This window comes from Mirounga leonina, unplaced genomic scaffold (assembly GCF_011800145.1).
Source record: "Mirounga leonina isolate KUSES-001 unplaced genomic scaffold, KU_Mleo_1.0 Mir_173, whole genome shotgun sequence".
Taxonomy (NCBI): domain Eukaryota; kingdom Metazoa; phylum Chordata; class Mammalia; order Carnivora; family Phocidae; genus Mirounga; species Mirounga leonina.
This window is the reverse complement of record NW_023270447.1, coordinates 80423354-80450547: the sequence shown is the minus strand read 5'-3', so window position 1 is coordinate 80450547 and position 27194 is coordinate 80423354. Positions and strand designations below refer to the sequence as shown.

Genomic DNA, 27194 nt, shown 5'->3' with positions numbered 1-27194 from the left:
ATAAATTTTTAAAAATCTTAAAAAAAAAAAGATTATGAACTTTATGCCAATAAAGTAAACAACTTAAATAAAATGAACAAATTCCTTGAAAAGCACAACATACCAAAACTGACATAGGAAGAAACAAATAATTCTGTATCATTTAAAGAATGAACCTGTAATTTTAAATCTTCCTTTAAAGAAAGTCCAGACCCAGATGACTCCACTGCTGAATTTTTACAAGAATTTATAGACGAAATAGTATCAGTCTCACACGAACTCTTCTATTTTTTTCTTGCTTCCAAGAGTCGGACACTTAACCGACTGAGCCACCAGGTACCCCTGTATTTGTGATGTTTTCTGATGTCTGCTACTCAAATAGATCTTAAGAAGCCATAAATAATTAAGCACAGTGATTTTTTTTTTAAAGAAAAAAATATTACGAGATATGGAAAAGAAAACAAGATGGTTAAAACATGTATATAAGTAGAGTCCCAGGAAGAAAAATGACAGAAAATGAAGCCGAAGCAATATCTGAGGAGATTAACAGATGAGCATTTTCTAGAATAAAAGACACTAACCCAAACATTCAAGATTCCCAAAGACCACTAAGCAGAACAAATGTAAAGAAATCGATCCTGGGCGCCTGGGTGGCTCAGTCGGTTAAGTCACTGCCTTCAGCTCAGGTCATGATCTCGGGGTCCTGGGATCAAGCCCCACGTCTGGGTCTCTGCTCAGCGGGGAATCTGCTTCTCCCTCTCTCTCTGCACCCCCCAATTGTGCATGCACGCACACTCGCTCTCTCTCTCCCTCTCAAATAAATAAAATGTTAAGAGAAAAAAGAAATCCATCCTAACTGTATCCCAAAAAACAATGACAAAAATCTTATAAGCAGCAAATAAGGACACTATTTTCAAAGAAGCAGTGGTTATGATAGCAGGTGACTTCTTACTGGCAATAATAAAGTGGATATCATTTTCAATTTGGGGGGAGAAAAACTATCAGCACAAAACTGTATACCCATCAAAAACGTGTCTACAAAATGTGAGCTAAATGAAGACATTTCCAGACTAAGAAAATCTGCTCAAAAGTAGTGGCCCTCCCCTAATGGAAAATCTAAACGACGCACTTCAAGAAGAAATGATCCCAGACAGAAGGTCTGACATGCACAAGCAAATGTTGAACACAGAATGTGGTAAACATGTGAGTAAATCTGAACAAACACTGACCTTTTAAACTACGTGAAATAGCAATAATACCTTGAAAGATTCAAAGGCCTGTTTTTTTTTAAGATTTTATTTATTTATTTGACACAGAGAGACACAGCGAGAGAGGGAACACAAGCAGGGCAAGTGGAGAGGGAGAAGCAGGCCTCCTGCTGAGCAGAGAGCCCGATGCGGGGCTCGATCCCAGGACTCTGGGATCATGACCTGAGTCGAAGGCAGACGCTTAACGACTGAGCCGCCCAGGCACCCCAGGCCTTTTTTGAAAAAGAATTAAAACACACAAAAATAACAGCTTAAAAATTGATAAGAAGGGACCAAGTCTTCTAAGGTCCTCTATATTATGCAGGAAGAAGATGCAGCTGTGAGTGAACTTTAGTTTTGGGTAAGTTAAATGTACATGTTGAAATGAACAGGATAACCACCAAAAGACTGGAAACAGTGAACAACCTCCAAACATGGGAGGGAGGGGCAGAAAAAAGGGATGAAAACATAGCAAATCGACCCAAAAGAGGACTGCAAAGACAGAAAGAAACAGAAACAGGCAAAACAAATAAGCAGCAGGAAGCAAATGGTAGGCATAAATTCCAATTCATCAGTAATGAACACTAATCACGAACGAACTTAACTGTTTCAATTAACAAGCAATGGCAGACTGGATTAAAAATGTTTTAAATAAATTTCAAAAAACAAAAAATCACAAAGACCACATTCTCTGAACACATGGAATTAACCTAGAAATCCTGTTAAAAGAGAGAAAAAAAGGTTAAGTAAAAACCCCTTTATGGTAAGATGTTAAAAAACAGACTCCAGGGTGCCTGGGTGGCTCAGTTGGTTAAGCGACTGCCTTCGGCTCAGGTCATGATCCTGGAGTCCCGGGATCAAGTCCCGCATCGGGCTCCCTGCTCAGCAGGGAGTCTGCTTCTCCCTCTGACCCTCCTCCCTCTCATGCTCTCTGTCTCTCATTCTCTCTCTCTCAAATAAATAAAATCTTTAAAAAAAAAAAAAAAAAAAAAACAGACTCCGACAAAATATCATCACTTATTGGAGCCAGAGGTTCCCCCTCATCCAAGAGATGTTCCAAGAACTGAAGTTGAAACAGCAGGAAACGGAGTATGGGAGTCACTCCCTGATGTCCTCTGAAAATGTCTCATGAATGACAGCTTCAGTGACCTTTTATTTGGATAGAAATCATTGAGTCCAAAATGCTTGTTGATGATTTCCGCACTGCACTAACGTGATAATCTTGGGCCTCAACAAATTTAACAAACATTAGATCACAAATGTATTTCTCTAGTCTCCCCTCTCCGTTAAAGACTGTGTGCGCCCCACCAATCCAGTAGCAACCACCAGAACTTCTTGAAGGGGATGGATTAGGATTTTATAGGTTACTTTCAATTTGCCAAATGCCCTTCCACTGGTATCTCCAGACACAGATATGCATTTGCTCTTGTCTTAATTCTCTGTTACCTTGTAAACATACTGAACAAGAAGCCATTTCTAGCATATATGTAATAGCTAATCACTGGTGAGCCTAGAACAGTGCCACTTGTAACAAAAATGCTATGAAGTGGGTTTATGGGTAATGACCAAACAAGAAATATCTGGGCAGGAGAATACACATTTTCATGACAATCACTTTACAGTGACTAAGAGAATATTGGGGGGGGGCCTTAAGAGAAAAACCACATTCTATTCTCTCTGCAGTTAATTTGATACAGTTCTAATGAGGACAAAGAATACAGATCTAGAATGCTTCCTAAGATCTTGGACCATTTCCTGAGTCTGCTAACCTGTATATTAAAAAACAACACTACCATCATCGCTCTACCTCCTGCAACTGATCCATCACCCTATTCCCGAAATACTCTCCCCATAGCCTCTTGACTGCAAATGACCGGGTCCAACCTGTTGCTAGTGTGGACATCTCCTTCCCCGTCCCCTTCCCCTTCTCCCTCGGAGCCATCTCCCTCCTGGTGTCCGGTGGTGGTGCTGATGGCGCCAGTGCTTGAGCTGACACTTCCTGGTCCAGCTGGGTGCCCCTCCACTGTGGCATCACCGTAAGCACTGCTCCGGCCGGATACTGAAGGGAAAGGGTTTAAAAAAAGTGTAAGTCACATCCCCAAGCATGGCAGAATCCAATGCACTCTGAAGTCAGCAACAGTTCAGGGACGACTGTTAGCTTCAGAGAATTTTTTCTTCTGTGTGAAGAAGAGAATAAATAAGGCCTGAATTCAAGATTTTGACCCCAGAGCACTATGCTACAAGACTCTGAGGGCAGCTACTCATCCTTCTACGGTATGTAAGATCCACCTACAAGAACTATCTCTGCTGCTGCTAAATTTCCATCTCCTAACCCAAGGGAAACGTACATGATGGAAATCTAGGAATTATCAGCTACTCAACACCTTCCGTAAAATATTTTCCGATCTAATTTTTAACCACAGGCTGGTTTACAAGGTCAAACCAAAATGGCATGCCTCCTCATTCCACAGCCCCACCGCATCAGCCAGCAGACTGTGATGGTGGCCCGCTATGTTAACAGAAAGATTGCCTGGGGCGCCTGGGCGGCTCAGTCGGTTAAGCCTCTGCCTTCAGCTCAGGTCACTGATCCCAGGGTCCTGGGATTGAGCCCCGCATCGGGCTCCCTGCTCAGCGGGAAGCCCGCTTCTCCCTCTCCCTCTGCCTCTGCCTACTGCTCTGCCTACTTGTGCTCTCTCTGTGTCTGTCAAATAAATAATCTTTAGAAAAAAAAAAAAGGAACATTGCCCAACACAGCTTCCCCCAACAGAGGGGACAAAAGCCACAGTATGATGGACTTCAAGGTCATACCATAACTGTTTTAGATTATTCCTGATTTGGGATAATGCACATCCTTGCTTTCCTCCAGTAAGACACAATTAAAAACTGCCTGTAAAATGTTCCAACACTAACCACAGTTGTGCCTAAGCTCTTATCACTAAACATTTGAAACTCCAGTGTTGAGGTCAAATGAATTCCACCAGATATTCTGTGAGCCCTCAAAAATTCCCTTTGCTGACACCAATCCCAGGAGCCAGGCAGAGATTCCTAGTGCATTCCCGCCCCGGCCCAAGGAGATCAGGACCCCAGCCATATTACCACTGTGCTCGCCAGCCACCGAGTCCACAGCGCTTCCCCCGCTCTCCGAGCCCACGCTACCGCCATGGTCGGCAGGGGAGGTCCGAAGGGTGGAGCCGTCAGTTGCTGCCGTGCTGCCCTCGTCGTCGGAGGCTGGAGCTGAGAGAGTAACGAGAGCTGTTACAGGTAAAAACCCCTCCTGGGGGCGACAGCATCAAACCACATAGCGCAGAGGACACAATGCAGTTTCTATATCCTGTCATCGAAGGAAAAAGGGAAAGATTGGCTTTGCTGGTTCATCACCAACAGGAACAAACACTATACACGGTGAGGTGCAAACGGTACTGAGACAGAGAGAAACCCCAGTGCGCTGGGCATTTCCTTTGCCGCTACGCTATAGTGCAAGGAGACAGCGCAGAGATCCAACGAGAATCTATGATGTGGACGCTCAGTTTTCTAGCTAGAATGCCTCACGGCCACCATTGTCTAGGTGTTACTGACACCTGCTGAGATCAGAAACCACCCATTACCATTCAAAGCCCGGGACTCTGAATTTTAATGAGATTTGTTTTGCAATCAGTTAATTTGTGCTTATGTTAGGAAATCACTTATCATGAGCTCGAGTCAACCTTGGTTTGTTGGTTGGTTGGTTTGCTCAGGTGGTCTAGAGGGGAGCTCATGGGGAAATTTCACCCCTCCTCATCCTCCTCCTCAGACGCTAAGAATGAAGCAAGGAAATCCCCCAGAGACAGCCACAGCATCCAGGATCAGGGCTGAGCTGAGACAGGAGGACAATGCTGGATGAGATACATGGGGGAGGAAAGCCAAGACAGCCACAGAGCACAAGAGGAACACAATCGGCACAGCACGACAGCCACCTCCAAGCCTGAGGAGACAGCAGCTAACAAGAACTGAGAAAAGCGACACGCATGGCAGCAGGTGAGAGGGGACAGCCAATGTCTCCCTTTCTCTTCTACCCAGGGTAACGCTCCCAAGAGAAGAAAAAGAAAGGGAAGAAAGGAAGAAAGAAATACAGGGAAGCAGCGCTCAGGAAAACTCTAAATCAACCCTTCCATTCCTCAGGACTTGATTTTCCGGGGGATTATTCAGGTGTTCCCTCCTTCTCTATTTAGTCCAACTCTCTACTCAGGACATTTTTTTTTCCTTTATCAGATCAACAGAGATTGAGTGTAAAGACAGAATGAGGTCTAAAGAGTTCCTATGAATTTTAAGTGTCCACACACCCCTACCTCCCAAGCTCACAGCCCTGATGGTGAGCCCCGCTGACCTGAAGCAGGACTTGGCTTCTTGGAGCTTCACTTTTATTTGTAAATGAAGAGAAAACAGTACATGGCATGAGCTCTCTCTACTCCTCGTCTCCCTGCTCCTGATGTCTAAAACGTCCGGGCTCTGGTGGAGAGCCCTGAAAGCTGTCACTGCAGCTGACCACCCTGCAAGCCGCTCTCTCGGCCTCTCCCTGGGAACCAGCAGGAGCCAGGCAGCATGCAAAGTGGAAGGAAGCAGAGCCATGAGCGCCTTTGCCGAGCTGCAGCACTGTGCCCTCCGCGCCCGCGTTTCTAAAGCAAAGGCAGAAGCAGGAAGTCCAGAATGGCCTGTCAAAGCAGCTGCCCGTTCCACTCTCACAGCACTAGAAACAAGGCCAGAGGGTCCTGGGGCCCTGAGCCGTGCTCCTTGCCGTGGACAGTTACCTGATGCTGTGGTGTCAGAGAGGGTTCCTGCGTCCAGAGAGGAAGAGCTGGGTGCCTGGCCGGATAGCCCCAGGCTCTGCAGGCCCAGGGCACTGCTGCTGCTGCCTGGGAAACAAGTGGAGAGTGAGCACAGCATTCCCTCCAGACCCCATCCACAGCGCTGCTTTGGCCACCTGCTGCCCTCGGGAGTCTGACCTCACCAGCGTGTGACCCCCTCTGGCCTAGAGGAAGTTAATCAACAGCCACCACCGTCTACCCACCAAGTTTGGTTACAGACACGGTGGAAGGCTTCCTTCAACTCAGGCAGGACACAGGCTGGAGGAATCTAACGGATTTGGGAGGAAAGAACCCCAAAGACCAAACTAGCGGAAATGAGGAGATGGGCTCCCAGACAGCAAGTCCCAGCACATCCCCTCTCACTCTCCACCTGTGTCTCTGAACAGCTCTCGCCCAGATCAACCTCTCCCCAAATCTGGGGACAAGCTAAGTCAGCTGGGTATCAGTAACTGCCAAACCCTCTCTGCTGTGCAAGGCCACCGGGCGGCTCTGTTCCTGGCATTGCCTTCTACCTTGCTGGTCCTGCTGTAGGCTCAGGGCAATGGCTAGTTCAACCATGGTCTCGTCATCTGCATCAGGCGGGATGTCCAGCATGGGGGGGAAGCCCTCTGCGCCTGCCAGCAGGGCCTCCAGGGGAGAGGGGTTGCCATTGTTGACATTTTCGGCTGTCTCCAGCACCATCGACTCAGACTGCAGAGAGAAAGCTCTGTCAGTGTCCCATGGTAAATGGCAGCTTTTACAAGTCCACAGAATGAGAGCCAGAGGGGAGCTGTGAAACTCTTTCTCCCCTCTCCTGTTGCCAGAGACTCACCACCATCTCAAAATCTCCATGGTCCACCTCACTCTGTTCCTGGCTTTCCTGACGGATGTGACCACCATTCGGAATCCCTGATGACTGCATTTTCTCGTCTGCGTCATCATCGTCATCATCATCCTTGTCTCCTGAGTCAGAGAAACCCCAGTCACCTGAAGGTGCCTATTCTTTCCTCCCTCAGCATGGGGTGTGGTAAGTCACAGGCAACATAAACCCAAGACAAGCTACCAGTGAGAGCCCTGTGCTTTAGAGGGAAGCCTTATCCTCCCACTTCCTGGACCTAGCGGAATCTGGGAAGATGGGGTTGGCAGTGACAGCTTGCCCCCTTAGGAAAACACTTTCCCAGCAGATGACATGACAAAAACAAAAACAAAAAACAAAAAAACGAAACAAACAAAAAAAACCTTGGATTCCCAAGAGATTTCCAAGGGCAGAGAAATATAAGACCAGTAGGCCCCATGAGCTCCCACCAACTGCCAGGAGACCTTGGGCAAGACCGGGAAAATAATACACTGGAGATGTTTATCTGTGATGTCATGGCAGCCTGGAGTATCATTTCGCTCCTGTCCAAAATAACTGGGTCAGTTTAGTTGTTTTCCCTTATGAGAAGAACCAGAACTGAAATGTAAAACCATCGAATGGAAACTTAAGGACACCACTACAGGTCCTGCCCAGGCTGGCTTCTGTGTTAAGTGTGAAGCCCTTCTAATAAAGGAGAAGTCAGGGTTAGATTCTTAATTGTCAGAAGAGGGTGGAGCCCTCACCACTCACTGGGTTGTGCGGTCGTGAAAAGCATGAAAGCATGAGACCGTGGCCTGAAATGGAAACATCAACTCCCTGTACTCTAGTTTCTTGCCACAGAAAAAAGGCACACATTGTTGCCTAACTCAGGCTTACGTCAATAAATGATATTCAAGGAAGATTATCTGAAGATCACCAAGTTGCACACATTCCACTAGACCTGCAACTGTACTGTAAGGAAGCCCCCAGTCACATGTGGCTAGTCCAAGCGGAGATGTGGTTTTAGTGTAAACTACCTTAGATTCTGAAAACTGCAAAAAACATTTTCAGAAAGGAAGATTTCTTGGGGCACCTGAGTGGCTCAGTCGGTTAAGCATCTGCCTTAAGCATGACCTCAGGTCATGATCCCCAGGTCCTGGGATCGAGCCCCACATCGGGCTCCTTGCTCGGCAAAGGAGCCTGCTTCTCTCTCCCTCTTGCCCCTGCTCATGTGCTCTCTCTCTCACTCTCTCTCTCAAATAAATAAAATCTTTATTAAAAAAATGAAAATTTCTCATTCATTTTTCATACTGACTACACTTAAAATGGTATTTTTTATATACCAGATGTATTTCTCTTTGCTCTTTATAATATGGCCAATGGAAAATTAAAAATTATGTTATGTGACTTGCCTTGGAAATTTCAACCCGAGCCAAACTAAGTAACCAGAGAGTTACATAATAATGCTGATATTCAGATACTTTGTAAAACTGCTTTTACTAAAATGTTCGGTGTTATGCCCTTGACTTGTGTGCAAGTGTATCAGGAGGGAAATCTCTTGTGATATTTGCTATCAAACTGATTGTAGGTTAAGTCCACTGGGGCTACTGCCCCTTGGGCAGCAAAGTGGACCCTTAACAAAGAGTTTTTTATGCCAGGAAAAATGGCTGGTTTTTGTCTGTGGTCATGTGATTTTTGTGACTGTTCTTATTTTTGCTATAAGCTCTTGGGATCCTTTCAGTCAAACAGAAGATCCTCACTTAGCAATAATGCAAGACACATTAAGAATTGCATGACAAATTTTATGCACTCGGGGCGCCTGGGTGGCTCAGTCGGTTAAGCGTGCAACTCTTTTGATTTCGGCTCAGGTCATGATCCCAGGGTCATGAGATGGAGTCCTGCATTAGGCTCCGTGCTCAGCTGGGGAATCTGCTTGAGATTCTCTCTCTTCCTCTCTTCCTGGCCTTCTCCCTGCTCATGCACATGCACCCACACACGTGCACGCTCTAAAATAAATAAATCTTAAAAAAAAAAGAAAAAGACATTTTCTGCATCCTTGGCTTGCTTTTATTATAATATCGTTATTTTCCTATGATCTCAATTTTATTTTAATTCTACTTACCATATGCATTTTTAAGTGCCACCTTAAATTCTTTACGGAATAAGGTAGGGTAAAACAATGGATACATAAAAGTTTCCAGGACCAGGGTTCTAGAGGGGAGGGGGGTGGGAGGATGGGTTAGCCTGGTAATGGGTATTGAGGAGGGCACATTCTGCATGGAGCACTGGGTGTTATGCACAAACAATGAATCATGGAACACTACATCTAAAACTAATGACGTAATGTATGGGGATTAACATAAGAATAAAAAAAAAAAAAAGTTTCCAGGACCTTGGTCCACATGAGCAATACCTCCTAAGGCTACACCTCCCTCTCCCCGACCCCACCCAGACAAGGCTAAACCCAGACCTCACATTACCCATTGGAGTGTTGCTTCGAGGGGAGGAGGGCAAGGTCACATGTCTCCGCTTGTTCCTGGGCCTTAGGACTCGAATTAGAGCTTGTTTACAAGAGAAGCTCACAGCAGGATCCTGAGGTTGGGGGGAAAAAAAACCAATCAGCATGCTTAGGTTTTATATTATTCATGAAACTGTCTATAAAGAACATTCTTTTTTGGTCAATCACTGACACAGATGCGAAGGACCAATCTATCTATTCTCACTTGCAACCTTGCTGACCAAGTTCAGTGTTAATCCCATTTCCTGACATGGTGTAGGTAAGACCCATTCCCCACATCCCTGAATCTCAATTCCTAGTAATGGACTGGCAGATCATTTGCTCCTGAAGTCACACTGGCTCTCCACAAATGGATTTTGGCTTTTCGTCAGAAAGCAGGCTTATCTTAGCTATGGGCTAAAATCAGTACTTCTAACGCTAAGCTTCTACGACACAGTCACTGAAAATAGATCTTGCTGATGTTCATTCACACACTCATTTAAGTAACACTAACTTAGCACTAACTATGTAGCAACCACCAGTACATTCCCCTGGGGATTTAGCGCTGAACAAAAAAAACAAAATCCATCTCCATTTCAAACCTTTCCCTTGCATGGAATGAGTGAGATCATAAAGCTTTTACTGACATTCAAAAGTCTTACTTCCCACAACCTTCCTTTAAAAGTCTATTGTATTTCGGGGCACCTGGGTGGCTCAGTCGTTAAGCATCTGCCTTCAGCTCAGGTCGTGATCCCAGGGTCCTGGGATCGAGCCCCGCATCGGGCTCCCCGCTCAGAAGGAAGCCTGCTTCTCCCTCTCCCACTCCCCCTTCTTGTGTTCCCTCTCTCACTGTGTTCTCTCTCTCTCTCTCTCTGCCAAATAAATACATAAATAAAAGCTTTAAAAAAAAAAAAAGTCTATTGTATTTCATTAATTTAACAAACTTGTTTTTAAAAAAAATTTCTAGACACTCCCAGACCAATACAAGATTATCTGGGGTTGGAGTGATACATACAGGACACAGTAGCATCTGCATGTAGATCTTGGATGCTGTATTAATACAGTCCAGCTCACACGTACAGTAGCCATGAATGATGTCTACCAGGGCATTGACGGTAGCTTCAATATGAGTCAGGCCTACAGGGGAGGAAAAGATGGTAAGAAAACTTCTAGCTACTTGAGAATCTAAAACAAAAGTGCAAATCCTTATCCCCACATAAAGGTCAAACCAACAAAAAAATGGCAAGCACACACACCCAGCAAAACAGATGAACAGAACACACATACAGAATGTAGATTATCAGCATTATTCGTGATTTGCTTTATTAACAGTCTCCTCATCTCCCAAACTGTCTGAAAAGCCTTTGCAGATATCCTGCATCACAGAAATAAGGAGTTGTCTGCTCTTGGATATCAAAAGACAGGGCAGAAAAGTGTGAAGAGCTGAGCAGATTGTACTTGTTCCCCACAGTCCCCAAACCTTAGGTGATGATAAACTGGGCCTCTGACCTTCCTTTTAGGTTGACTGCTCAAGCAACCTGCAAACACAAATGAGCTCCAGGGCTCACTCTACTTCCCTAGGTTGCTATTTGGATCCTTATACCTTACTACTTAAACTTTGGATAGTGCGAAGTTAGATGCCAAACACAGAAGTAGCTTAGAAATAAAACAATTCTCAAGGTGATGCTTCACTTTTACCTTCTTAAGTGGCTTTGCCCAAGCTTTCAAAACACTTTTAAAACAATTATAACTACCACCAAGGATACACAGACACACAAAAATGCCTCTTTCTGTGAAATATTCAACCCCACAGGAGGAGCTACAGTATAAGAAAATCCCACTTCTTTGCCACACTGCTAAACTCCTGTATCTGGAAGAATGCACTGATCTTCCATCAATTCTGGAAGAGATGGATGATGAAGCTAAAGGATAAGGGTTTGACCTGTTCAAAGACAGAACTGAGATCGGCCTTCAAGTATCCCTTTAAATATGATACCTGGCAGGCAGGCAGGTGCCAAGAAGGCATTCTTGGGTTTGGACGCATGGAGTTTCCAGAAGTGGTTCACCAGCTGGGTGATGAAACTACAGCAGTCTCCTTCCAGCTGCTTCTGAGGTTCTCTCCCCTCATCTACTCCTTCTAATAGAACAGGAGAAAGAAAATGATTAACGATGGTAAATCTGACATGGAATTTAATTTGTTTTAAGGTTAACTCAGGTCAAGGAAGCTTGCCTGGGGAGGGAGTTTCAAGTGGGGCCCCAATCAATATGCCAACTATCCCTAGACTCCAGCAGGCACATCTAGGAAAAAAACAGTCTGGGAAAGGAATATCAAAAAAAACATTGTATGTTAGAATTAAGTAGAAAGGGGAGCATTCAGGATCTTTACAGCAGACTCAGGGATTTCAGGTCCAACTGCTCAACTTATTAAAACTAGGGAACATCTGAGATTTTCTGGCATGATTCCTGGATAAGAATATTAGGAGAAGGAACCAGACAATGACAGCAAATGGGAGCATGTAATTAACAGAACCGTAAAGGCATCAATAAGCTGTATTCAATAAGGCAAAACAAGTTAGGTACCCAGCCAACGTGAGGAGAGAAGAGAAAACAGAATGAAGCTCTGAGAAAGCCCACTGCACATGTTAATAAAACACTGGCAAAAGAATAGCACAAAAGCAAGAATTGATCCTATTACTTTAAAGCAACCAGGGCCCAAGCTTAGCTTTGCCCTGAAGATCCTAAAGAGGTAGTTACTTCAGAGACAGATTATATCTGACATCCAGAGCACTAAATAAACTCAAGATTTTCCAAAGGGTAAGCACTGGAAAAAGTATTTGCTTAAATGGTACAATCTAAACATCAAAAGCCCTACAAGGTACAAAGACAAAGAGTAAAAGCCGGCTCAGAGAATGCAGTCAGGCGGAGGCCAGAGACGACAAGAAGAGGGTGAAAGGGTATAAAAGATGTATCGAGCAGATTTCAGGACCACGACCACATAGGCCAAGTTCACCTGTTTCCATCGGGGGCAGCTTGGACTCCGTAAAGTGGACAAGGTTGTTAGGGCGCATGATGGCAATGGAGCGAGCTGTAATCACCAGCCTCTGGAAGACCTCGGGGTCCAAATCCTTGCCTTCTTTGCTGGATGTGTTGAGACACTGCACAGCTTTGCTCAGCAAGGCCTGATCCTATAACAAAAGGATCACGAGGATGAACCAAAAGCAAGGGCTGGGTAGGACACTAGAGCAAAGAGGAGAGGACAGCTAGCAGGTCATCAGGATGGCTACCTCCTCTCAGGAGAACAGGTTAACTACCGCCAACTACCTGGAACAAGTGTTCAAAGCAGTCCATTTGTAAAGGTAAACTTCTTAAATCGTGAAACATTTAAAGGCACAAAATTCGAAAGTCATTAAGTGTCGAAGTACGATAGGAAAATCTGGAACTGCCCAATTCTCCAGAATTGCAACATCCCAGATGACTTTGCTAGAGCAGAAGAGCGTTTCTGTGCAAGTTCCTACCGCCCAAAGAGTCTGTTTCTAAACTTGCCATTCCTCGAGAGGTTCGGCAGGTTAAACTTGCATTTCTCAAGTTTCTGGGCTGGAGGCACAAAAGCTCACCGAGGCGCCTGGGCTGCTGCTTCTTCCTCGTGGAACTCACCAGTCACCTCTCCCATCTACAGCAACTGGCCCAACTTACTGCCTTCGGCCACCACTTTCAGTTATAGATGAGACCGTCCCCCCACTCCCTGCGCCCCACCCCCTGGCCCCAGATTTCCCCCTCAGCATCTTTCCATTCGGCAATTTCTTCACAAGCGAGGACACCTAAGTGAGGGCTGTGCCACAGCTGGAGGAAGGATCTCCGTGATTCCCCTGCCCACGCTCTTCCAGAGAAGGCACCCAGCTTTCTCTTAGACCTTGCTGATCCTACTAGTGACCAAAAAAATCAATGCAAACCAGGGGCCCGTTAGTCGGCTTGTCCCCAGTTTTGAGGGGGAGTCGTTCATTTCTCAGGAGAGACTTTAGACAGTGTGGGTCTTGTCTCAATGACTTTACTGTGTGCTCCTCACTTTCCGTTTGCAAGGCCAACTGGCCTGATTCCCCATCAGTACCAAAACTTGCGCTTCTACAGAAGGCATCCAGGGAGGAAGCGATTACCTTATGGCTGTGATAGGCTGAGCGGCTGGTGTGCAAGCTGGCCAGAAGGCTCTTGGACTGCTGTTGAACGCTGCCAGGTGCTGGCAGGGACAGCAGCAGAGTGGCCAGCTCCTGAGCTGAGTTCTTGTTTCTCTCCTGATGCGGAAGACAGCAAGGTTACCGCTGACCCCACCAAATCCGTGCAGAACCAACTGTGTACACTCTGCCCTTCCCCTTTCCTCTTTTCTAGACCACCAGCGCCAGGTTATGCAATGTGGACTGCTAAGAGCAAAATGAAGAATTTCAGAAATTACAGTCCTCCCACAATACAAGAGCAGGAATCGAGTCCCAGCTTACGACTCCTGGAACAGTGTTCTTTTTGCCAGCACTCGTCTTAACCTATGAAACACTCTCACAATGGGTCCCCCAAAAGTAGGACAGGAGGCCTTAAGCTAGAGACTTCTCCAGAGCTTCTTTGCAAATCAAGATTATGACATAAATATTCTTTAGCTGCAAGACCTCGGGCCTCTGACAACTCCACTGACTTCCTGCCTCTTCAGAAAGCTCCCATGCGCTTTGAAAAAGTCACTTGCCTTCTCGATGATTGGGCCAACAGCAAAGCAGCTTTCCAGGGCTTCTAAAGAACTCACAACCAGCCTAGGGAGACAGAAAAGCTGGCTTGAGTACAACCACCACCCTTCTCTCTGGTTGTGCTTGAGCCTGTGCGAACTATAGTCGGGGGACCTTGGGGACAGCTAATGAATGCCAAATACAAAATCAAAGCACAATAAGACCTGCCACAGGCACCATGCATAACGTTTCCGTGTGTTACAGGCCAGAAGAAACCTGGCTCCCACTTGGAGATCAACCTGAGGCCATGTTCATAATCCATAACTGAAAGACAGGGCTTTTCTTCCTCAAAGCGGATAAGTGTGCTTCCTTCTGCTGCCTGTGGCAGGGATCACTGAGAGGAGCTTAACAGTCTTGATGCAATGGGACCCAAAGTTCAGGTGCCCATAGATCAGGAGACAAAAGGATACACAAAGGGAAAGGTTAAAGCCATCTTCTTATACTGGGAAGGTACGCATTCTATTTTACTTACATCTCCAAGAAAATGCACAAAGGCACTTCCTGTGAATCCCTAAGTATGGGGAGAGAACAAACTGTGTTTTCAGGAGCATGCCAATTGCCAACATTCACAGGGTACAACAAAGCATCTTTAGAAAACCGAGCCACTTTCTCCTGGGAAAGGAACCGGAAACCCAGCTGTTGAAAGGCACCTAGCAACATGCTCCTCAGGGCTTACTCCTATGAGTTTACTGTGGCGTGGTAAAAAGACCAACATCCTGATGCCGAGGCTCCCGGCACAGAGGGAAAGGTATGGAGGAGGTAGCTGGACAGAAAAAGGTCAAGGGGTAGCGGAAGGCAACAAAGAGGGAGGGAAGAGGGGCCTGAGGCATAAAACGAAGTTGGATGAACACGCTCTCTGCTGGCTTGTCAGATGCTAGGATTTCCCCGTCATCCCACTGCCCACAGCCGCCCCCTTCTCACCCACTGTGGAGAGGGAGTGGAGAGGGACAGGGTACAGAAGAGCGAGCTGGGAGGTTCTGGAGCGGCCACCACCAAGTGTGCACGTACAACCCTCCACATACTCCACTCTTACACGGGATAGCTCTGCAGCCATGCAAGGACCAGAACAGAAAGGAGCAGGAGGACTCTTCCGCAGCAAAGCCACACCACTGGTTACACGGCTCTCTGACACACACTCACCCGTGCAGAGAAAAGAAAGAGGGCATACTAACCGGTCCAGCTTGGTTAGGGACTCAGTTTCAGAACTTGGGGGAGAAGCGAAAGGAAAAAAAAAAAAGGAAAAAAAATGTGAAGCTCAGAGAAACCTAGAAACACATTCTAAGCAAACAATATAAGAATAGGGAAGGGGGAAAAAAAGAAAGAGAGAGAGAGAAGGGAGGGGAAAGGCTGCTGGTGGGAGGCAGTGACTTCAAGCCAGGCTATTCTTCTGACGTACGATGTAAGAAACTCAGCGTCTTACATCATGAGTCGCCTTATCTACCGCGGCAAACCAGCAGCCGCCTAGCACAAAGAAGCCAAGCGCGACGCTTCAGAAGGCCCCTGGGGGGAGCCCGGGGAGGCTCTGACCTCCGCTGCGCGTGCAGCAGCCAGCGTCTGGCCAGCAGCGCCATTACCACCTAAGAGGCCGCTGCAGAGAAAGAGAAGATGACGACATCAGAAGGAACGGGAAGATTCTCCCCTCTAATCTCAGCAAGACTGGACCCAAATTTCTAATGCTGGCTTAAGCATCTCCTACTCCACAGCCTCTGGCTCCTCCAAAGGGCGCCTGAGCATTAAGAGAAGGCACAGAAGCCCCCAGGCAGACTAGAATCCCATGGCTCTGAGCACGCTGCCAGGCTCCGTCTGCGTACTAAGGAGACACAGAGAGTCAGGCAGCTGGAGGACAACCTGAAACTCACAGGCTACACTTGGGGCAGTTCTGAGAAGCTGACTCTCTCAGGACAGGTTGTGCCGGGAGAGGGGAAAATGGCAAAGAGGGGAGCCGACCCCCACCGGCGCTGGTACCTCTCCAGGACAGTTCCACTGGTGGTGGCAGGGGCCCCAGAGTCGCTGTCTCCAGTGCCATTGCTCTGGTTCAGGTTGGAAGGGCAGATGTTGCTGACAGAGGCAGAAGGGAACTCTTCTGGGGGCTCGTCGGGCCAGCCAAACTGCTCTTTCGTCTTGCCGTAAATTTTCACAGCGTCGATCATGGTGACACCGGCCGGATCCACTGAGGCCCCAACTGCAACAAGTGAGAGAAGCTCTAGGAAGCACATTCTCTACAGGGCGAACGTGACCGCCACCAAAGCGAAGAGCAGACTAAAGAGGGCAAAGTAGCAAATCCCACCGATTTTTGTCATGGAGAAACTTTGTCTCCTGAGACTCGAACAGCACTTGGACCCTGTGGAGATGCTGACTGCATGTGAAGCAGTCGCACTGACCAAAGGCCTAGGAAGGCCAGCTCTCAGAAGAGCCTCTGAGCACCACGGCAGGACCCCTCTGGTGCTCTCGGGGCACTGCATCCCACAAGCTCCACCCTCCAGGGAGCTCTAAGCAACCCCTTTGTTCAAAACACAGACCATCATCATTCAGTCTAGCAGCAGCTATTTCTAGAAGCAAGAGCATCAGACAGGCGGCCAGTAAACGGTAGAGAAAGACGCCAGGCTCGTGAAAGGCTCAGGGAGTTGTTTTCTGAGGGTTTAAAGAATTCGACAGCTCGGCAAGGCCAGAAGCTGCTACACATCCGTCTCTCAGCGGCCTGTGACCGAGGCCCTCATCCGTGCTTTCAGAACACCTGCTGCTCTCACGCGCTGAGCCTGCCTCCTCCCTGCCCACTGACGTAGGCAACCACACCAGCAAGGCTGAGCCTGCCCCACAAAAGTGGACGTGGAGGCAGGGTCTGCCCTGTCTTCACCCCTCCTGTTCTTCGGCACACCCCTCTCCTGCCCATCTCCAGTGAAGCTCAGAGCTTCAGGGTGGCAGAGACCACTGAGCAGCAGAGAGCAGAAGGTTCCCAGAATACCGAAGCGCCACACAGCAGTGAGAAGGGCAGGCCGTGCCAGGGGCTGGCGACTCACTGAAGAGGTTCAGTTTCTTGTCAGCCTGCAGGGCTTCCTCTCTGGTGAAGGGGAAGTCAAACCAGCGGGAGCGACTCAAGTTAAGCTGCATGGTCCTGCCGAAAATCTCAATGTAGGACGGGGCCCGTTCAATGGCCTGGGTCCCGATCTGGATCCGCATGCCTGTCATCACCATAGTGCTGTTGTTGTTGCTAATCTCGATGGTGAAGCCACCAGGCTAGAGGGAGATAAGGTCCAAGTCAGACAATGAACACAAGTTCTTTGGGGCAAACTTACAACCCTTCGTCTGCTGGCGCCAAAGTGCGTGATCCCAGAGAAGTCCTTTACCCTCCTAACTCCTTGGTAATGATTTGCTTACTTCCAAGGACAAGAAAAGAGAGGCAAGGAATAGGACAGTGTCCAGTTTCAAGCTACTTTCTCCCTATCACTAACCACCTCCTGCTGCTAATGTTGGAATAGAAGCCCTTCTGTGTGGAAGTTTAGAATAGCCATTAACTCCAGGGACCGCTTAAATAGAATCCAAGGATTAGTGACTGTAAGTATATATTTCACACCTGCATTCTAAAAGAAGAGGTGTTTTCAAACCACACTGTTCAGGAGTCCTTCTACCCAGGTACGGTGCCCAGCCCAGCACGGTCCTCACCTTGGTGTTGGCCACGTACATGCCGGTGGAATTCAGCCGGTGCTTTATCTGCTGCGCATTGTAGACTTGCAGGAGGTCATTCCCACCAAACTCCACATCCGTCAGCTGCTGGTTGTGTTCAAAGAAGTCGATGGGGAAGGTCACCTGGCTAGATGTGCGGGTTGCTGTGCGGAACAGGACCAGCGGACACAGAGCATCAGTAAGCATGTCACCCCACCTCTGCACCCACCCCACTGGGAAAGCCCCTCCCAACTGACTCTGCACTCTAACCTCTTCCGGACAACCGGGATGGCAAAGTCTGTATCAGCGTGACGCCTGCATGTGGCCCACAGTCCAACAGTCATCATCCCTAACCACACCTCAACCCAGCGGGACAAAGAACTCAGGCGTGGTATTGAATACAGTTAGTAACAACAGGTTCCCTCATGGCTGGTTTATTGAAAGTAAACAACTCAGGGGCACCTGGGTGGCGCAGTCAGTTAAGTGTCTGCCTTTGGCTCAGGTCACGATCCCAGGTTCCTGGGATTAGGCCCCACGCTGGGCCCCCTGCTCAGCGGGGAGTCTGCTCTTCCCTCTCTTGCTCATGCTCTCTCCCTCTCTCTCAAATAAATAAAGTCTTTTAAATAAACAAAGTGAACAACAGAAACTACTTCTTTACAGGAGGATGAGCTGCATCGTTACCTCAAACATGGATTCTAAAACAAATCTGTCACGGGATGACCCCTGCAAAGGTCTCTGCTTAGCCAGAGTCACTCCATTCCCAAATTCAAGCCTCCACACCCTGAAGAGTCCTCTATCAGTGAGAAGCAAGACTCCCAGCTCAGAATCTACGATGGGTTCTTCACTACTTGGTGGGAAACTGACCAGTGGAAGCAATCTATCGTCCACTGGTTCCATGTTAGACTTCACATCAGTTAGGCCATGTTCCCCAAACCCAGAGAAAAATCTCTCCAACAAAATCCATGAGATCATTCTTTCCTGGGCACCTAAGAACTGCTGACCTCAAGTGGAGAGCCAATGAGGGCTTGCCATTTGTACGTCAGGTCTCTAAAAGCCACAAGAACACTGTTGGCCTCAGGAAACGTGACACTGCTTTGGGGAAATTCGCTAGCACCTATCTCTACCTTTACGAAACAGGCAAGTGGGAGAGTCACCATTTCTTCACAGACGTTTATCACCATCTGTTCCGAGTCTCGTCTAGAAGACTGCCATCCCCGCTCCCCCACCATCTTTTGAGGAGGGGCCTTACTGATGGTGGCTGTCTTGCGCTTCCGAACAGGCTTCATTATACTGATGACACTGCTGGGCTGTAGGGACGGCTGGAGCCAGTAGGAGGTGTTCTCCACGTTGGCCATGTAAATGCGCAGGCTGCCGTCCTCACAGAGCAGGATCATCGTGGTCCGCTGCTGCTCGTTGCAGGCCGTGTGCCGAATGGCAACCATGTCTTGGATCTGGCAGAGGCGACAAAGGAGGGTGTCAGGTCCCACAACTAGAGATCAGAACGTATAGAAAGAAGGTAAGGGGGTGCAGACAAGCGACAGAGAAAAGGCATCTAGGAGAAAACAGATGAAAATTCTTTGATAAGCCTTTTCTACTGAAAGGGCCGGGGAAGGGACACAATATACAAACGCAAAAATACAGAATCAGACCAGGTTCACAGCCAAGTGATGGGAGCATCTAGCACTGACCTTTGCTTTGGCAGGCAGAGTCTTAATCTCTTGGATAAGGAAAGTGTCTGGTTTGACCATCACTACCAGTGGCACACCTGTAGTCTGCTGGACACAGCACACCAAGCCAGGGTGGTTCATCACCTCGGACCACTGGCAAAGGGCAGGAGACGTCTTACTGCCACCATTGGAACTGCAGACAACAAAACTGGCCACAGTCAGGGTGTCAATCGCCACCTAGTCATCCTTTTCTTGACTTATAGGCCATACTGACCAAATACCTCACTCCCAGAGCAATTTATGTGCCCAGGGACTTGAATTACCCACGAGTCTCAGCTCTGTTCTGAGCCACGCATACACTCTCACATAACCACTCTGTGCCCCCCGACAGGAGTCCTGGTTTAGAAATCTCTGCTAACTCCCAATGTCTGAGGGAAGAGGTGGCCCAATGTGCCTAGAAGTCATCCACTGCATGGAGCTGCCTAAGGCTCACGATCCCTGGTCCTATCAAGCATCTCCAAGCACATCAAGTTCTGCGTGAATGATACCCCATTTGATTTCATCTCCAACCAGATAACATTTCACAACACAGAGGCCAGAGAAACAGTGCCTACAGCACTTTTATGGCTCTTCAATAGCAGACAGGAAAGACAGGAAAGCAGCCTAAGCCTCTTCTCCCTAGCTCCCTAAATTAACACTCACCACCTCACTCACACCTCTACTATCCAGACACCTGATGAAAGCCTCTACTGCCCCCCTCACCCCCGACCATGCCCCCACTGCTGATACCATGTTGTGTTCTGATCAACTACCCCAGCAGGGAAACGTAAAGGGCACTTTGGCTGCATGAGTGTCTAGGAGCAACTTACGCTCCCTCCTCAAAACTCAGTTCTATCACCCTAAAGTCAGGTGTGCTGCCTTGACTACAGCTTCTTCCTTCTGAGTGACAGTGGTCCCCAAACTACCTCCTGCAGCTTGGGGTCTGCACCGTGGAGGACAAACCATGCAGACAACCAACCTACCAACACTGGGCACCTCTTGCCTGTAAAAGGGAGAGGCCCACCAGGGCAAAGTAAGCTTCACCAGATTCCTAACAGACGCCAGTACGGGGCCAGAGGAGTCTCCCACTGAATGCGGGCACCGTGGAAGCTCAGCGTGAAGCGCTCCTTCCCACCTTTTGATGTTGATGGAGAAGAGCTGCAACACTTCCAGAGTTGTCCTGCTGACGGTGGCTGCAAATGACCTGCCTTGACAATAGCTGAAGAACAACATCTGCAGCACATGCGAGTAGTAGACGGACACACCGCCACCAGCCACCTGGCTGTTACTGTCCTGTCACGGCAAAGATACAACACTTGCATTAACCTCGCGTGTTGTCTTCGGGACCAGCAGCCAGGTTTGCAGGTAACTAGTTTTAAATCATGACTGTGGGCTCTCAGAATCTAAGTCGTGCGGGTAAATCTTAGAAATACCATCACAGTCAAGGAACTTCACAGTGAATCAGTTTGGTCCTCAAGGACAAGAGTTTCTGCTAATAGGGAAAAAGTCAGAGACCAAAGAAAAAAGAAAAACAATAGAGGAGCTACTAGGCTAATCCATCTGGAAGAGGAGAAAGCAACACCTGCCCAAACCTTCAGGTCCTCATGGTTGATTTCCAGCACATTAGTGACATAGAAGGGTCCCTGCTGGGCACTGCTGGCCTCTTCCATGAGCTGGGTGTAGATATAACCAGCTGAAGACATTATAACAATGATGTTCTTTCCCTCCTCGTTGAAGAGGAAGGTAACATCTCTTATCTTCGAGCTTGGCAGGAGAAAGTAGAAGGTCGGGCTCAAGGCATCAACAGACAGGTCGTAAATCTGCAGGACAGAAGGAAGGGAGATCTAGTTCAGTCCCACCCCCAAATCATCCTGGCGAATCCAAAGACCTGCCATTGGTGAGTAATGGGTATTCATTCATTCTCCCTCCAACAAGCGTCTGCAAGTATCAGGCACAGAGCATACAAAGATGAGTTATCTTTTAACTCTCCCTCAAGGAATGACTAGGGGAGAGATACGCATCTACATATTCTGTGACAAGTACAGGAAGACCCATGCGCTTGGTAAAGCAAGGGGAGAACCAGAAACAATGTCATATTGCCTACACACAGAAAGCTCTAGCTCAGCACCATAACAAAAGGCGACAAAATTAGGATTGCTTACTTTTAATTTCCGGGAGAACTAGCACATAATGGAGATCAGACATTCTGGATTTAAAAACAAAACATTTCTAGGACCACATCATCCAAGAGCAGGAACTGTACCTTGACAAAGTCTGCAGTGACAATCGCTAACTCGGTCTGTGAACCAGGTAACCACACCGCTTTGATGATGAAGTTGCCCGTTGCCAACTGTGGGTGCAGCACCAAGTGATCCGAAACAGAGCCCGAACTACTGAAGGTCAACACGTGGCAATCCTGGACAGGGTTTAAGGAACAGACTGGTTAAAAGATGGCGGGAAGTAGAATGACTCACTCATTTCACCTCTCTCAAGTCTTCCCTGACATTCCTTGCCTTCGGATAGTATTCACACTGTCCAGTAATATACTCAGGTTCCGAGAACACACAAAAATCGTTTCCAATACAAGAAAGATCTGCAAGAGCTGGGAGAAATTCAGAGAAAGATTTCTTTTATATTTCAAAGGCTTTTAGGTTTTAATCTTAACAGTGAGAATGAGAAAGCGGCGCTGAGAACAGAGGAAAGAAGAGGATCAGGATCTGTAGCGCAAAGTAATCAAACCTGGATCAGATTATTACCTTCAGCCCACACACGGCCAGGTAGTCCTCCTTGCAGGGATTCCCAGTGAGGCTCAACACAGTAAAAGGGACGGGGGCAGAAGCCAGGCGGGTCAGAGTCAACTTCCTTTTGCTGGAATCTGCTTGCTTCAAGAGTGCAGAGAGCTGCAGAACAGTGATCTGCAAGGGGACAATTGCCACTTTATTCTTTTCTTTTTTAAGATTTTATTTATCCATTCAAGACACACAGATAGAGAGAGAGAAAGCACGAGCAAGGGGAGGTGTAGAGGCAGAAGCAGGCTCGCTGCTGAGCCAGGGGCTGGACGTGGGGCTCGATCCCAGGACCCTGGAACCACAACCTGAACCGAAGGCAGATGCTTAACCATCTGAGCCACCCAGGCACCCCTTGACAATTTATTCTTACCCCCATCCTCTTAGAAGACACAGAGTCTAACAAAAGCTCCTTCAATGGGGTACTAGTCCACAGTTAAAGTCTCTTAGGAAAACCCTCTCTTTCTCCCAGTGGAGAGAGATGGGATCCCTTCATTTCCTCCTTCCAGTGACGACAAAAGAGAGGAGTAATGAAACCAGCTCCTCTTTATACACAGTTCGTGAAAATAATTACCCACTCCCTATGTACTATCATCCTTTCTAGTTTTCTGTACAAGTTTTTGTTTTGTTTTGAAGTATTTTAGAGGGACCTTATAGACTTATCAGATTCCTAGTTTGTTTTCCACTTAAGGTAAAGTTAAAACAACTTCACTAGTGATGAAAAGCCAGAATACAGAAAAATGTTGAGATACGTGCCACCCTTCCAACTTCTACTGGTTCTCTAAAACGACATAAGCTTCCCTGTGTCCGTAGTGGGCCAGGAGGACAGGAAAGAACTAAATAAGGAACACTGTGTCTTCCCATGAAGACCCTTATTTCTTGGCTTGTGCCCTGCCTCCAGCATGACCAAACCACACCAAGCCTGGGAGCCACGCTGTCCTAGATAATCGCTAGTTCATTATCTTTCCCTGAAGGTTCAAAGGATAGGTTTTGAGTAAGAAACTACTCATCAGAAGCAGCAACTTTGTTCTAGTCACATTACTTCTAAGTCTAACCAATGAACTCAGAGTTGGAGTAGAAAAGCTCATTGAGCTCTGTCCTGTAAAGCATTCTTGGAACCCAAAAGACTTTCTCCCAGAGGACCAATCTGAGTATAGTCATCTATCTGTTTTGTTTAGCACTTAAGACAAACATGACCTAAAATGAGTAGGAAAGAACTAGAAACCCACCTTCCCTTTCTCATGGCTGACAGCCAAATGCTGGCGGCGCCCATGCGGGGAGGAGAGCACACACATAGCCACCCGCCTGAGCACATGGGCGCTGATGAGCTGTCGAATAGTCTGGCCCTGGTCACCACTGTAATTCATCCGAACATTCTCAAAGGCACCTTCCTGGGAGCCTAAGGTGGGAACCTGGCAAAGAAGGAAGCAGGGAATAGGCAGTAGTAAGCCAAAGAGATCAAGTGGATCCATCCACTATTCATGTGACCGAGACACTGCATAACGCAGTCATTCAAAATCAACAGATTCCAGTCTCTAATCCATGGACAGTTAGGCAAGCCTCTCAAAGTTATTTTGTCAAGCCAATTAAGAACAACGTAGTGAATGTTTCACAAGGCTAAATTTAATTAATACAAAAGTACTGGCTTCTTGAAATATTAAAATGCCCTTTTTTTATGTCAAATGACGGTGATAACAGAGGGAATGTTTTTCATTGATCTGACCTGACAAAACTGAGTCGGCAACTTTATGGATCCCCAACACCACCCCAATACTTACTCGCTTCATCTTTAACAGCTCAAAGTCTAAAAGCCACTACTGTAAAACTGTGACTCATTTTTACTAAAATATCAGAATATCTGTATGTACATGTGTTTATTTCTGAGGGAATATTTTTCTCTTAAAAATAGTTTCTTTATGAGATCTATTCCTATACCTCGTTCATTTGTACACTTTCCTTTCAGAAGCACAGACAGTTTAGGCTGGTTTCCACTATTTCACACCATTGCTAAACCTGACAAGCAGAACAACACACCAGAACTCCTATTCTCAGTGCTGAGCAGTAGGTTTTAAAGTGGATGACGACTTACAACTTCTAAGCCATTTCTCATGAAGAACTAGAGTTACCTGAGGGACTATAAGCAGAAGACAACAAATACGATTTTTGCAAGCCAGTGGGACCTTAGGTGTCCTACTTTATATACGGAAGAAATTTCTAACTAGTATAATTGCCCTCAGATGTTGTTCCTCACATCTTGGGGGTTCATATATTCTTATGAACTGAGAGGGAACTTATTCACTGAGTTGGCCCAAAGGACCTTTTGTGTGTTCCTTTGAAGACACACCTCACACGTGGATCTCCCCGCTGGCTAGCTAGGGACTGGCTGTCCTAAGGATACTCTTCAGAGCATCCAGCACACCTTGGCATCTCAGCAAATGTGCTGCTCTTGCCACACTCACCATCAGCTGATCTGTCATCTCAACCACCTTGTCCACAGTATGCAGCTCCCGGAGGGCTTGCTGGGCCCGGCTGCTGCTCCCCACAGCTGAAGCCTGCTGAAAGTTGGTCTGAATGGCGTCCATGAGGAAACTGAGCATGTCTAACACGAGAGGAGCGAAGGAGAAATTGGCCTGAGAAAAATCCAAATACACAAGTGAAAAAAAAAAAAGAAATAAAACGGGTCAGACTCATAATAAATCTTGCCAATAACTACCTTCAGAATCTAGAATCCAACTTCCACACTTCCAATTTGATATTCTACCCATATCTCTTCCTTTTGATAATATTGGATTCGTGCTACGAATTCTAGAGCAATCTTTCTAAACCAGGAATCCCATGTGGACACCCTAATGCTAGAATACACCCATCACACAGGATTAGCTGAATTCTCTCCTATGCATCTAAAATTGTTCTGGTTATGTGCCATCCCTGAGAAAACTGAGAAAACAATCATGTAAATGACTTTCTCTTTCTGTGCTTCAGATGAGAAAACACTGGCCAAGGAAGGTGTTCTAGAGTATTACACAACTAAAACAGACCCTCCCTCAAGCCCCCCCATTGCTCCTCAGTCCCAAATCCCTCCCTGTGAGGCAGGGGCTGACAACAGGCCCTACTCAGATCTGTCCCGTGAAAATGAGTAAACTCAGAGAAAGGAGAAAGCGTCCCTCAGCCCCACTAGGGGCGTTGCAGGGAGAGCCTTGCGCATGGCTCGCTCGGGAACCAGCTGGCCCGGCTCCGCACTCCACCCAGCGTCCCAGGCACCACCAGAACCCCCACCTGGTTCTGCAGTTCCTCCCGGCAGCCCTCCACCGTACGGCACAGGCTGCTCTTCTTAGGCTTCTCTTCGTCAGCAACCTTTCCGTCGCTGATGGTGACCTTGGCCTTGTCCGCTGGAGATGTGCTGGTGTGGCGCACCAGACTCTCGGAAACCCTGGGTTCACTCTGAAAGGCTGACTCCTTCATGGTGGAGCTCATGCCACTGCTGGGAGTTCGCTTCACCAGCGCCTAGGGACAGAAAATGTCAGAAGCCCAAAGCTCGAACCACAAACACAGATGAAATGCTGCCTGAGATCTTGGTGGGAAATGCAGACCCGGAGGAGAAATCGGCCAAACATTTAAATGATATCCAACCGCCTGAATTCTGATCTTCATGGTACCCACCTAGTAGCTAATACTTCACCACTCACAGCCACAAGTCTTAATAACAACATCTGAAACTGTGGCAGGTCTTAGGAAAAAAACTGCAAGATTTTTAAGGACCCTGAAAGTTCTAACATTTTAAGTGAAGTGGCTTAGGCCATGATCAGTGATAGACCCAGAACTTACTCCTAGACCTGGGCTACCACGAAGGAGACAAGGCAATTTCCCAGTTTGGCTTCAGCATTCCCGTGTCACTAACAAATCACCCTTCCTAGCCCAGCGAATGTTCCAAACTCTCACCAAACAGCTGCCATCTTCCTTGGCTCCACAGTCACAGAAGAAGGAACCGTATTTGGCATAGGAAATCTCATGATCCTTGTGGCACACCTTGGCACAAACTGTGCACACACCTACCCCATCTACCATTTTACAGGTGTGACAGTGGTACCTACAAAGAACGAGAATGAGTAAATGAGCCCAGCTGCGCCAACAGTCCAAGGCCCAACAAATCCTCACCTGAAAGAATGAACTACTCTTACCAATGCTGATTCATGAATTCTTTCTGAGTGATCGTGAAAGTGCAGAGTTTATTACAAAGAGAATCTTCATCCTTCAAAGATAATAAATCTTTTTAATCAGAAATATACCCTCTACACAGGCCTACAGAGAATAAACAGTCGATTCCTAAATGACCAGTAAAACTTACCCCCTGAAATTATCTGCAGGCTATAAACGTGCTACAATTCCAGGTGAGAGCTTAAGGTTTTATGATTAGAAAAGAAAAAAAAAAAAATCTAGGGGTGCCAGGGTGGCTCAGTCGGTTGAGCATCTGACTTAGTCTTGGCTCAGGTCATGATCTCAGGGGCGTGGGGTCAAGCCCTGCATCGGGCTCAGTGCTCAGCAGGGAGTCTGCTTGGGGCTCTCTCTCTCTCCCCCCCTCCCTCTGCTCCTCCCCCTGCTCATACATGCTCACCCTCCCTCTCCCCATCTCTCTCTCAAATAAATAAATCTCTAAAATAAATAAATAAAAGAAATCTTAAGCTTTCTCTGTAAGAGAGCTCACACCATCCCCATGAAGAAATCATCCCTAAGACTCCACTTAGGATACAAACACCGAACAACTGCAGAGTAAGTGACTCTGCATGGAAGAAGCCATGTGCTTATTAAACAGTCCCTTCCCTAAGAGATCAGATCCCTACAGCTTATTCTGCAGACCTGGAAAATCAGTCTGGCATTAGTCATATAAAGTGGGAGAAAACAGACAG

The 27194-nt window shown here is 47.2% G+C and overlaps 1 protein-coding gene across 6 annotated transcripts in view; it reads right to left on the bottom strand.

Moving 5' to 3' along the window:
* UBR4 (ubiquitin protein ligase E3 component n-recognin 4) overlaps window positions 1-27194 on the bottom strand; it is a 130464-nt gene that overhangs the window by 56655 nt on the left and 46615 nt on the right. The window contains exons 36-62 of one of the 6 annotated variants that reach the window (XM_035019630.1): window positions 26469-26539; window positions 26230-26377; window positions 25567-25794; window positions 24750-24920; window positions 23520-23702; window positions 22261-22419; window positions 21768-21920; window positions 21097-21324; window positions 20640-20797; window positions 19487-19658; window positions 19048-19249; window positions 17799-17962; window positions 17156-17372; window positions 16104-16320; window positions 15311-15343; window positions 14102-14165; window positions 13530-13664; window positions 12389-12563; window positions 11609-11692; window positions 11375-11515; window positions 10394-10515; window positions 9362-9473; window positions 6879-7009; window positions 6580-6757; window positions 6011-6115; window positions 4323-4460; window positions 3111-3285 (exon numbers count right to left, since the gene is read on the bottom strand). In XM_035019630.1, coding sequence (XP_034875521.1) covers window positions 3111-3285; window positions 4323-4460; window positions 6011-6115; window positions 6580-6757; window positions 6879-7009; window positions 9362-9473; window positions 10394-10515; window positions 11375-11515; window positions 11609-11692; window positions 12389-12563; window positions 13530-13664; window positions 14102-14165; window positions 15311-15343; window positions 16104-16320; window positions 17156-17372; window positions 17799-17962; window positions 19048-19249; window positions 19487-19658; window positions 20640-20797; window positions 21097-21324; window positions 21768-21920; window positions 22261-22419; window positions 23520-23702; window positions 24750-24920; window positions 25567-25794; window positions 26230-26377; window positions 26469-26539 — 4064 coding nt within the window. Of the gene's footprint in view, window positions 1-3110; window positions 3286-4322; window positions 4479-6010; window positions 6116-6579; window positions 6758-6878; window positions 7010-9361; window positions 9474-10393; window positions 10516-11374; window positions 11516-11608; window positions 11693-12388; window positions 12564-13529; window positions 13665-14101; window positions 14166-15310; window positions 15344-16103; window positions 16321-17155; window positions 17373-17798; window positions 17963-19047; window positions 19250-19486; window positions 19659-20639; window positions 20798-21096; window positions 21325-21767; window positions 21921-22260; window positions 22420-23519; window positions 23703-24749; window positions 24921-25566; window positions 25795-26229; window positions 26378-26468; window positions 26540-27194 lie in introns of all 6 variants that reach the window. The other 5 variants (XM_035019631.1, XM_035019634.1, XM_035019632.1 and 2 more) reach the window with 5 other exon arrangements.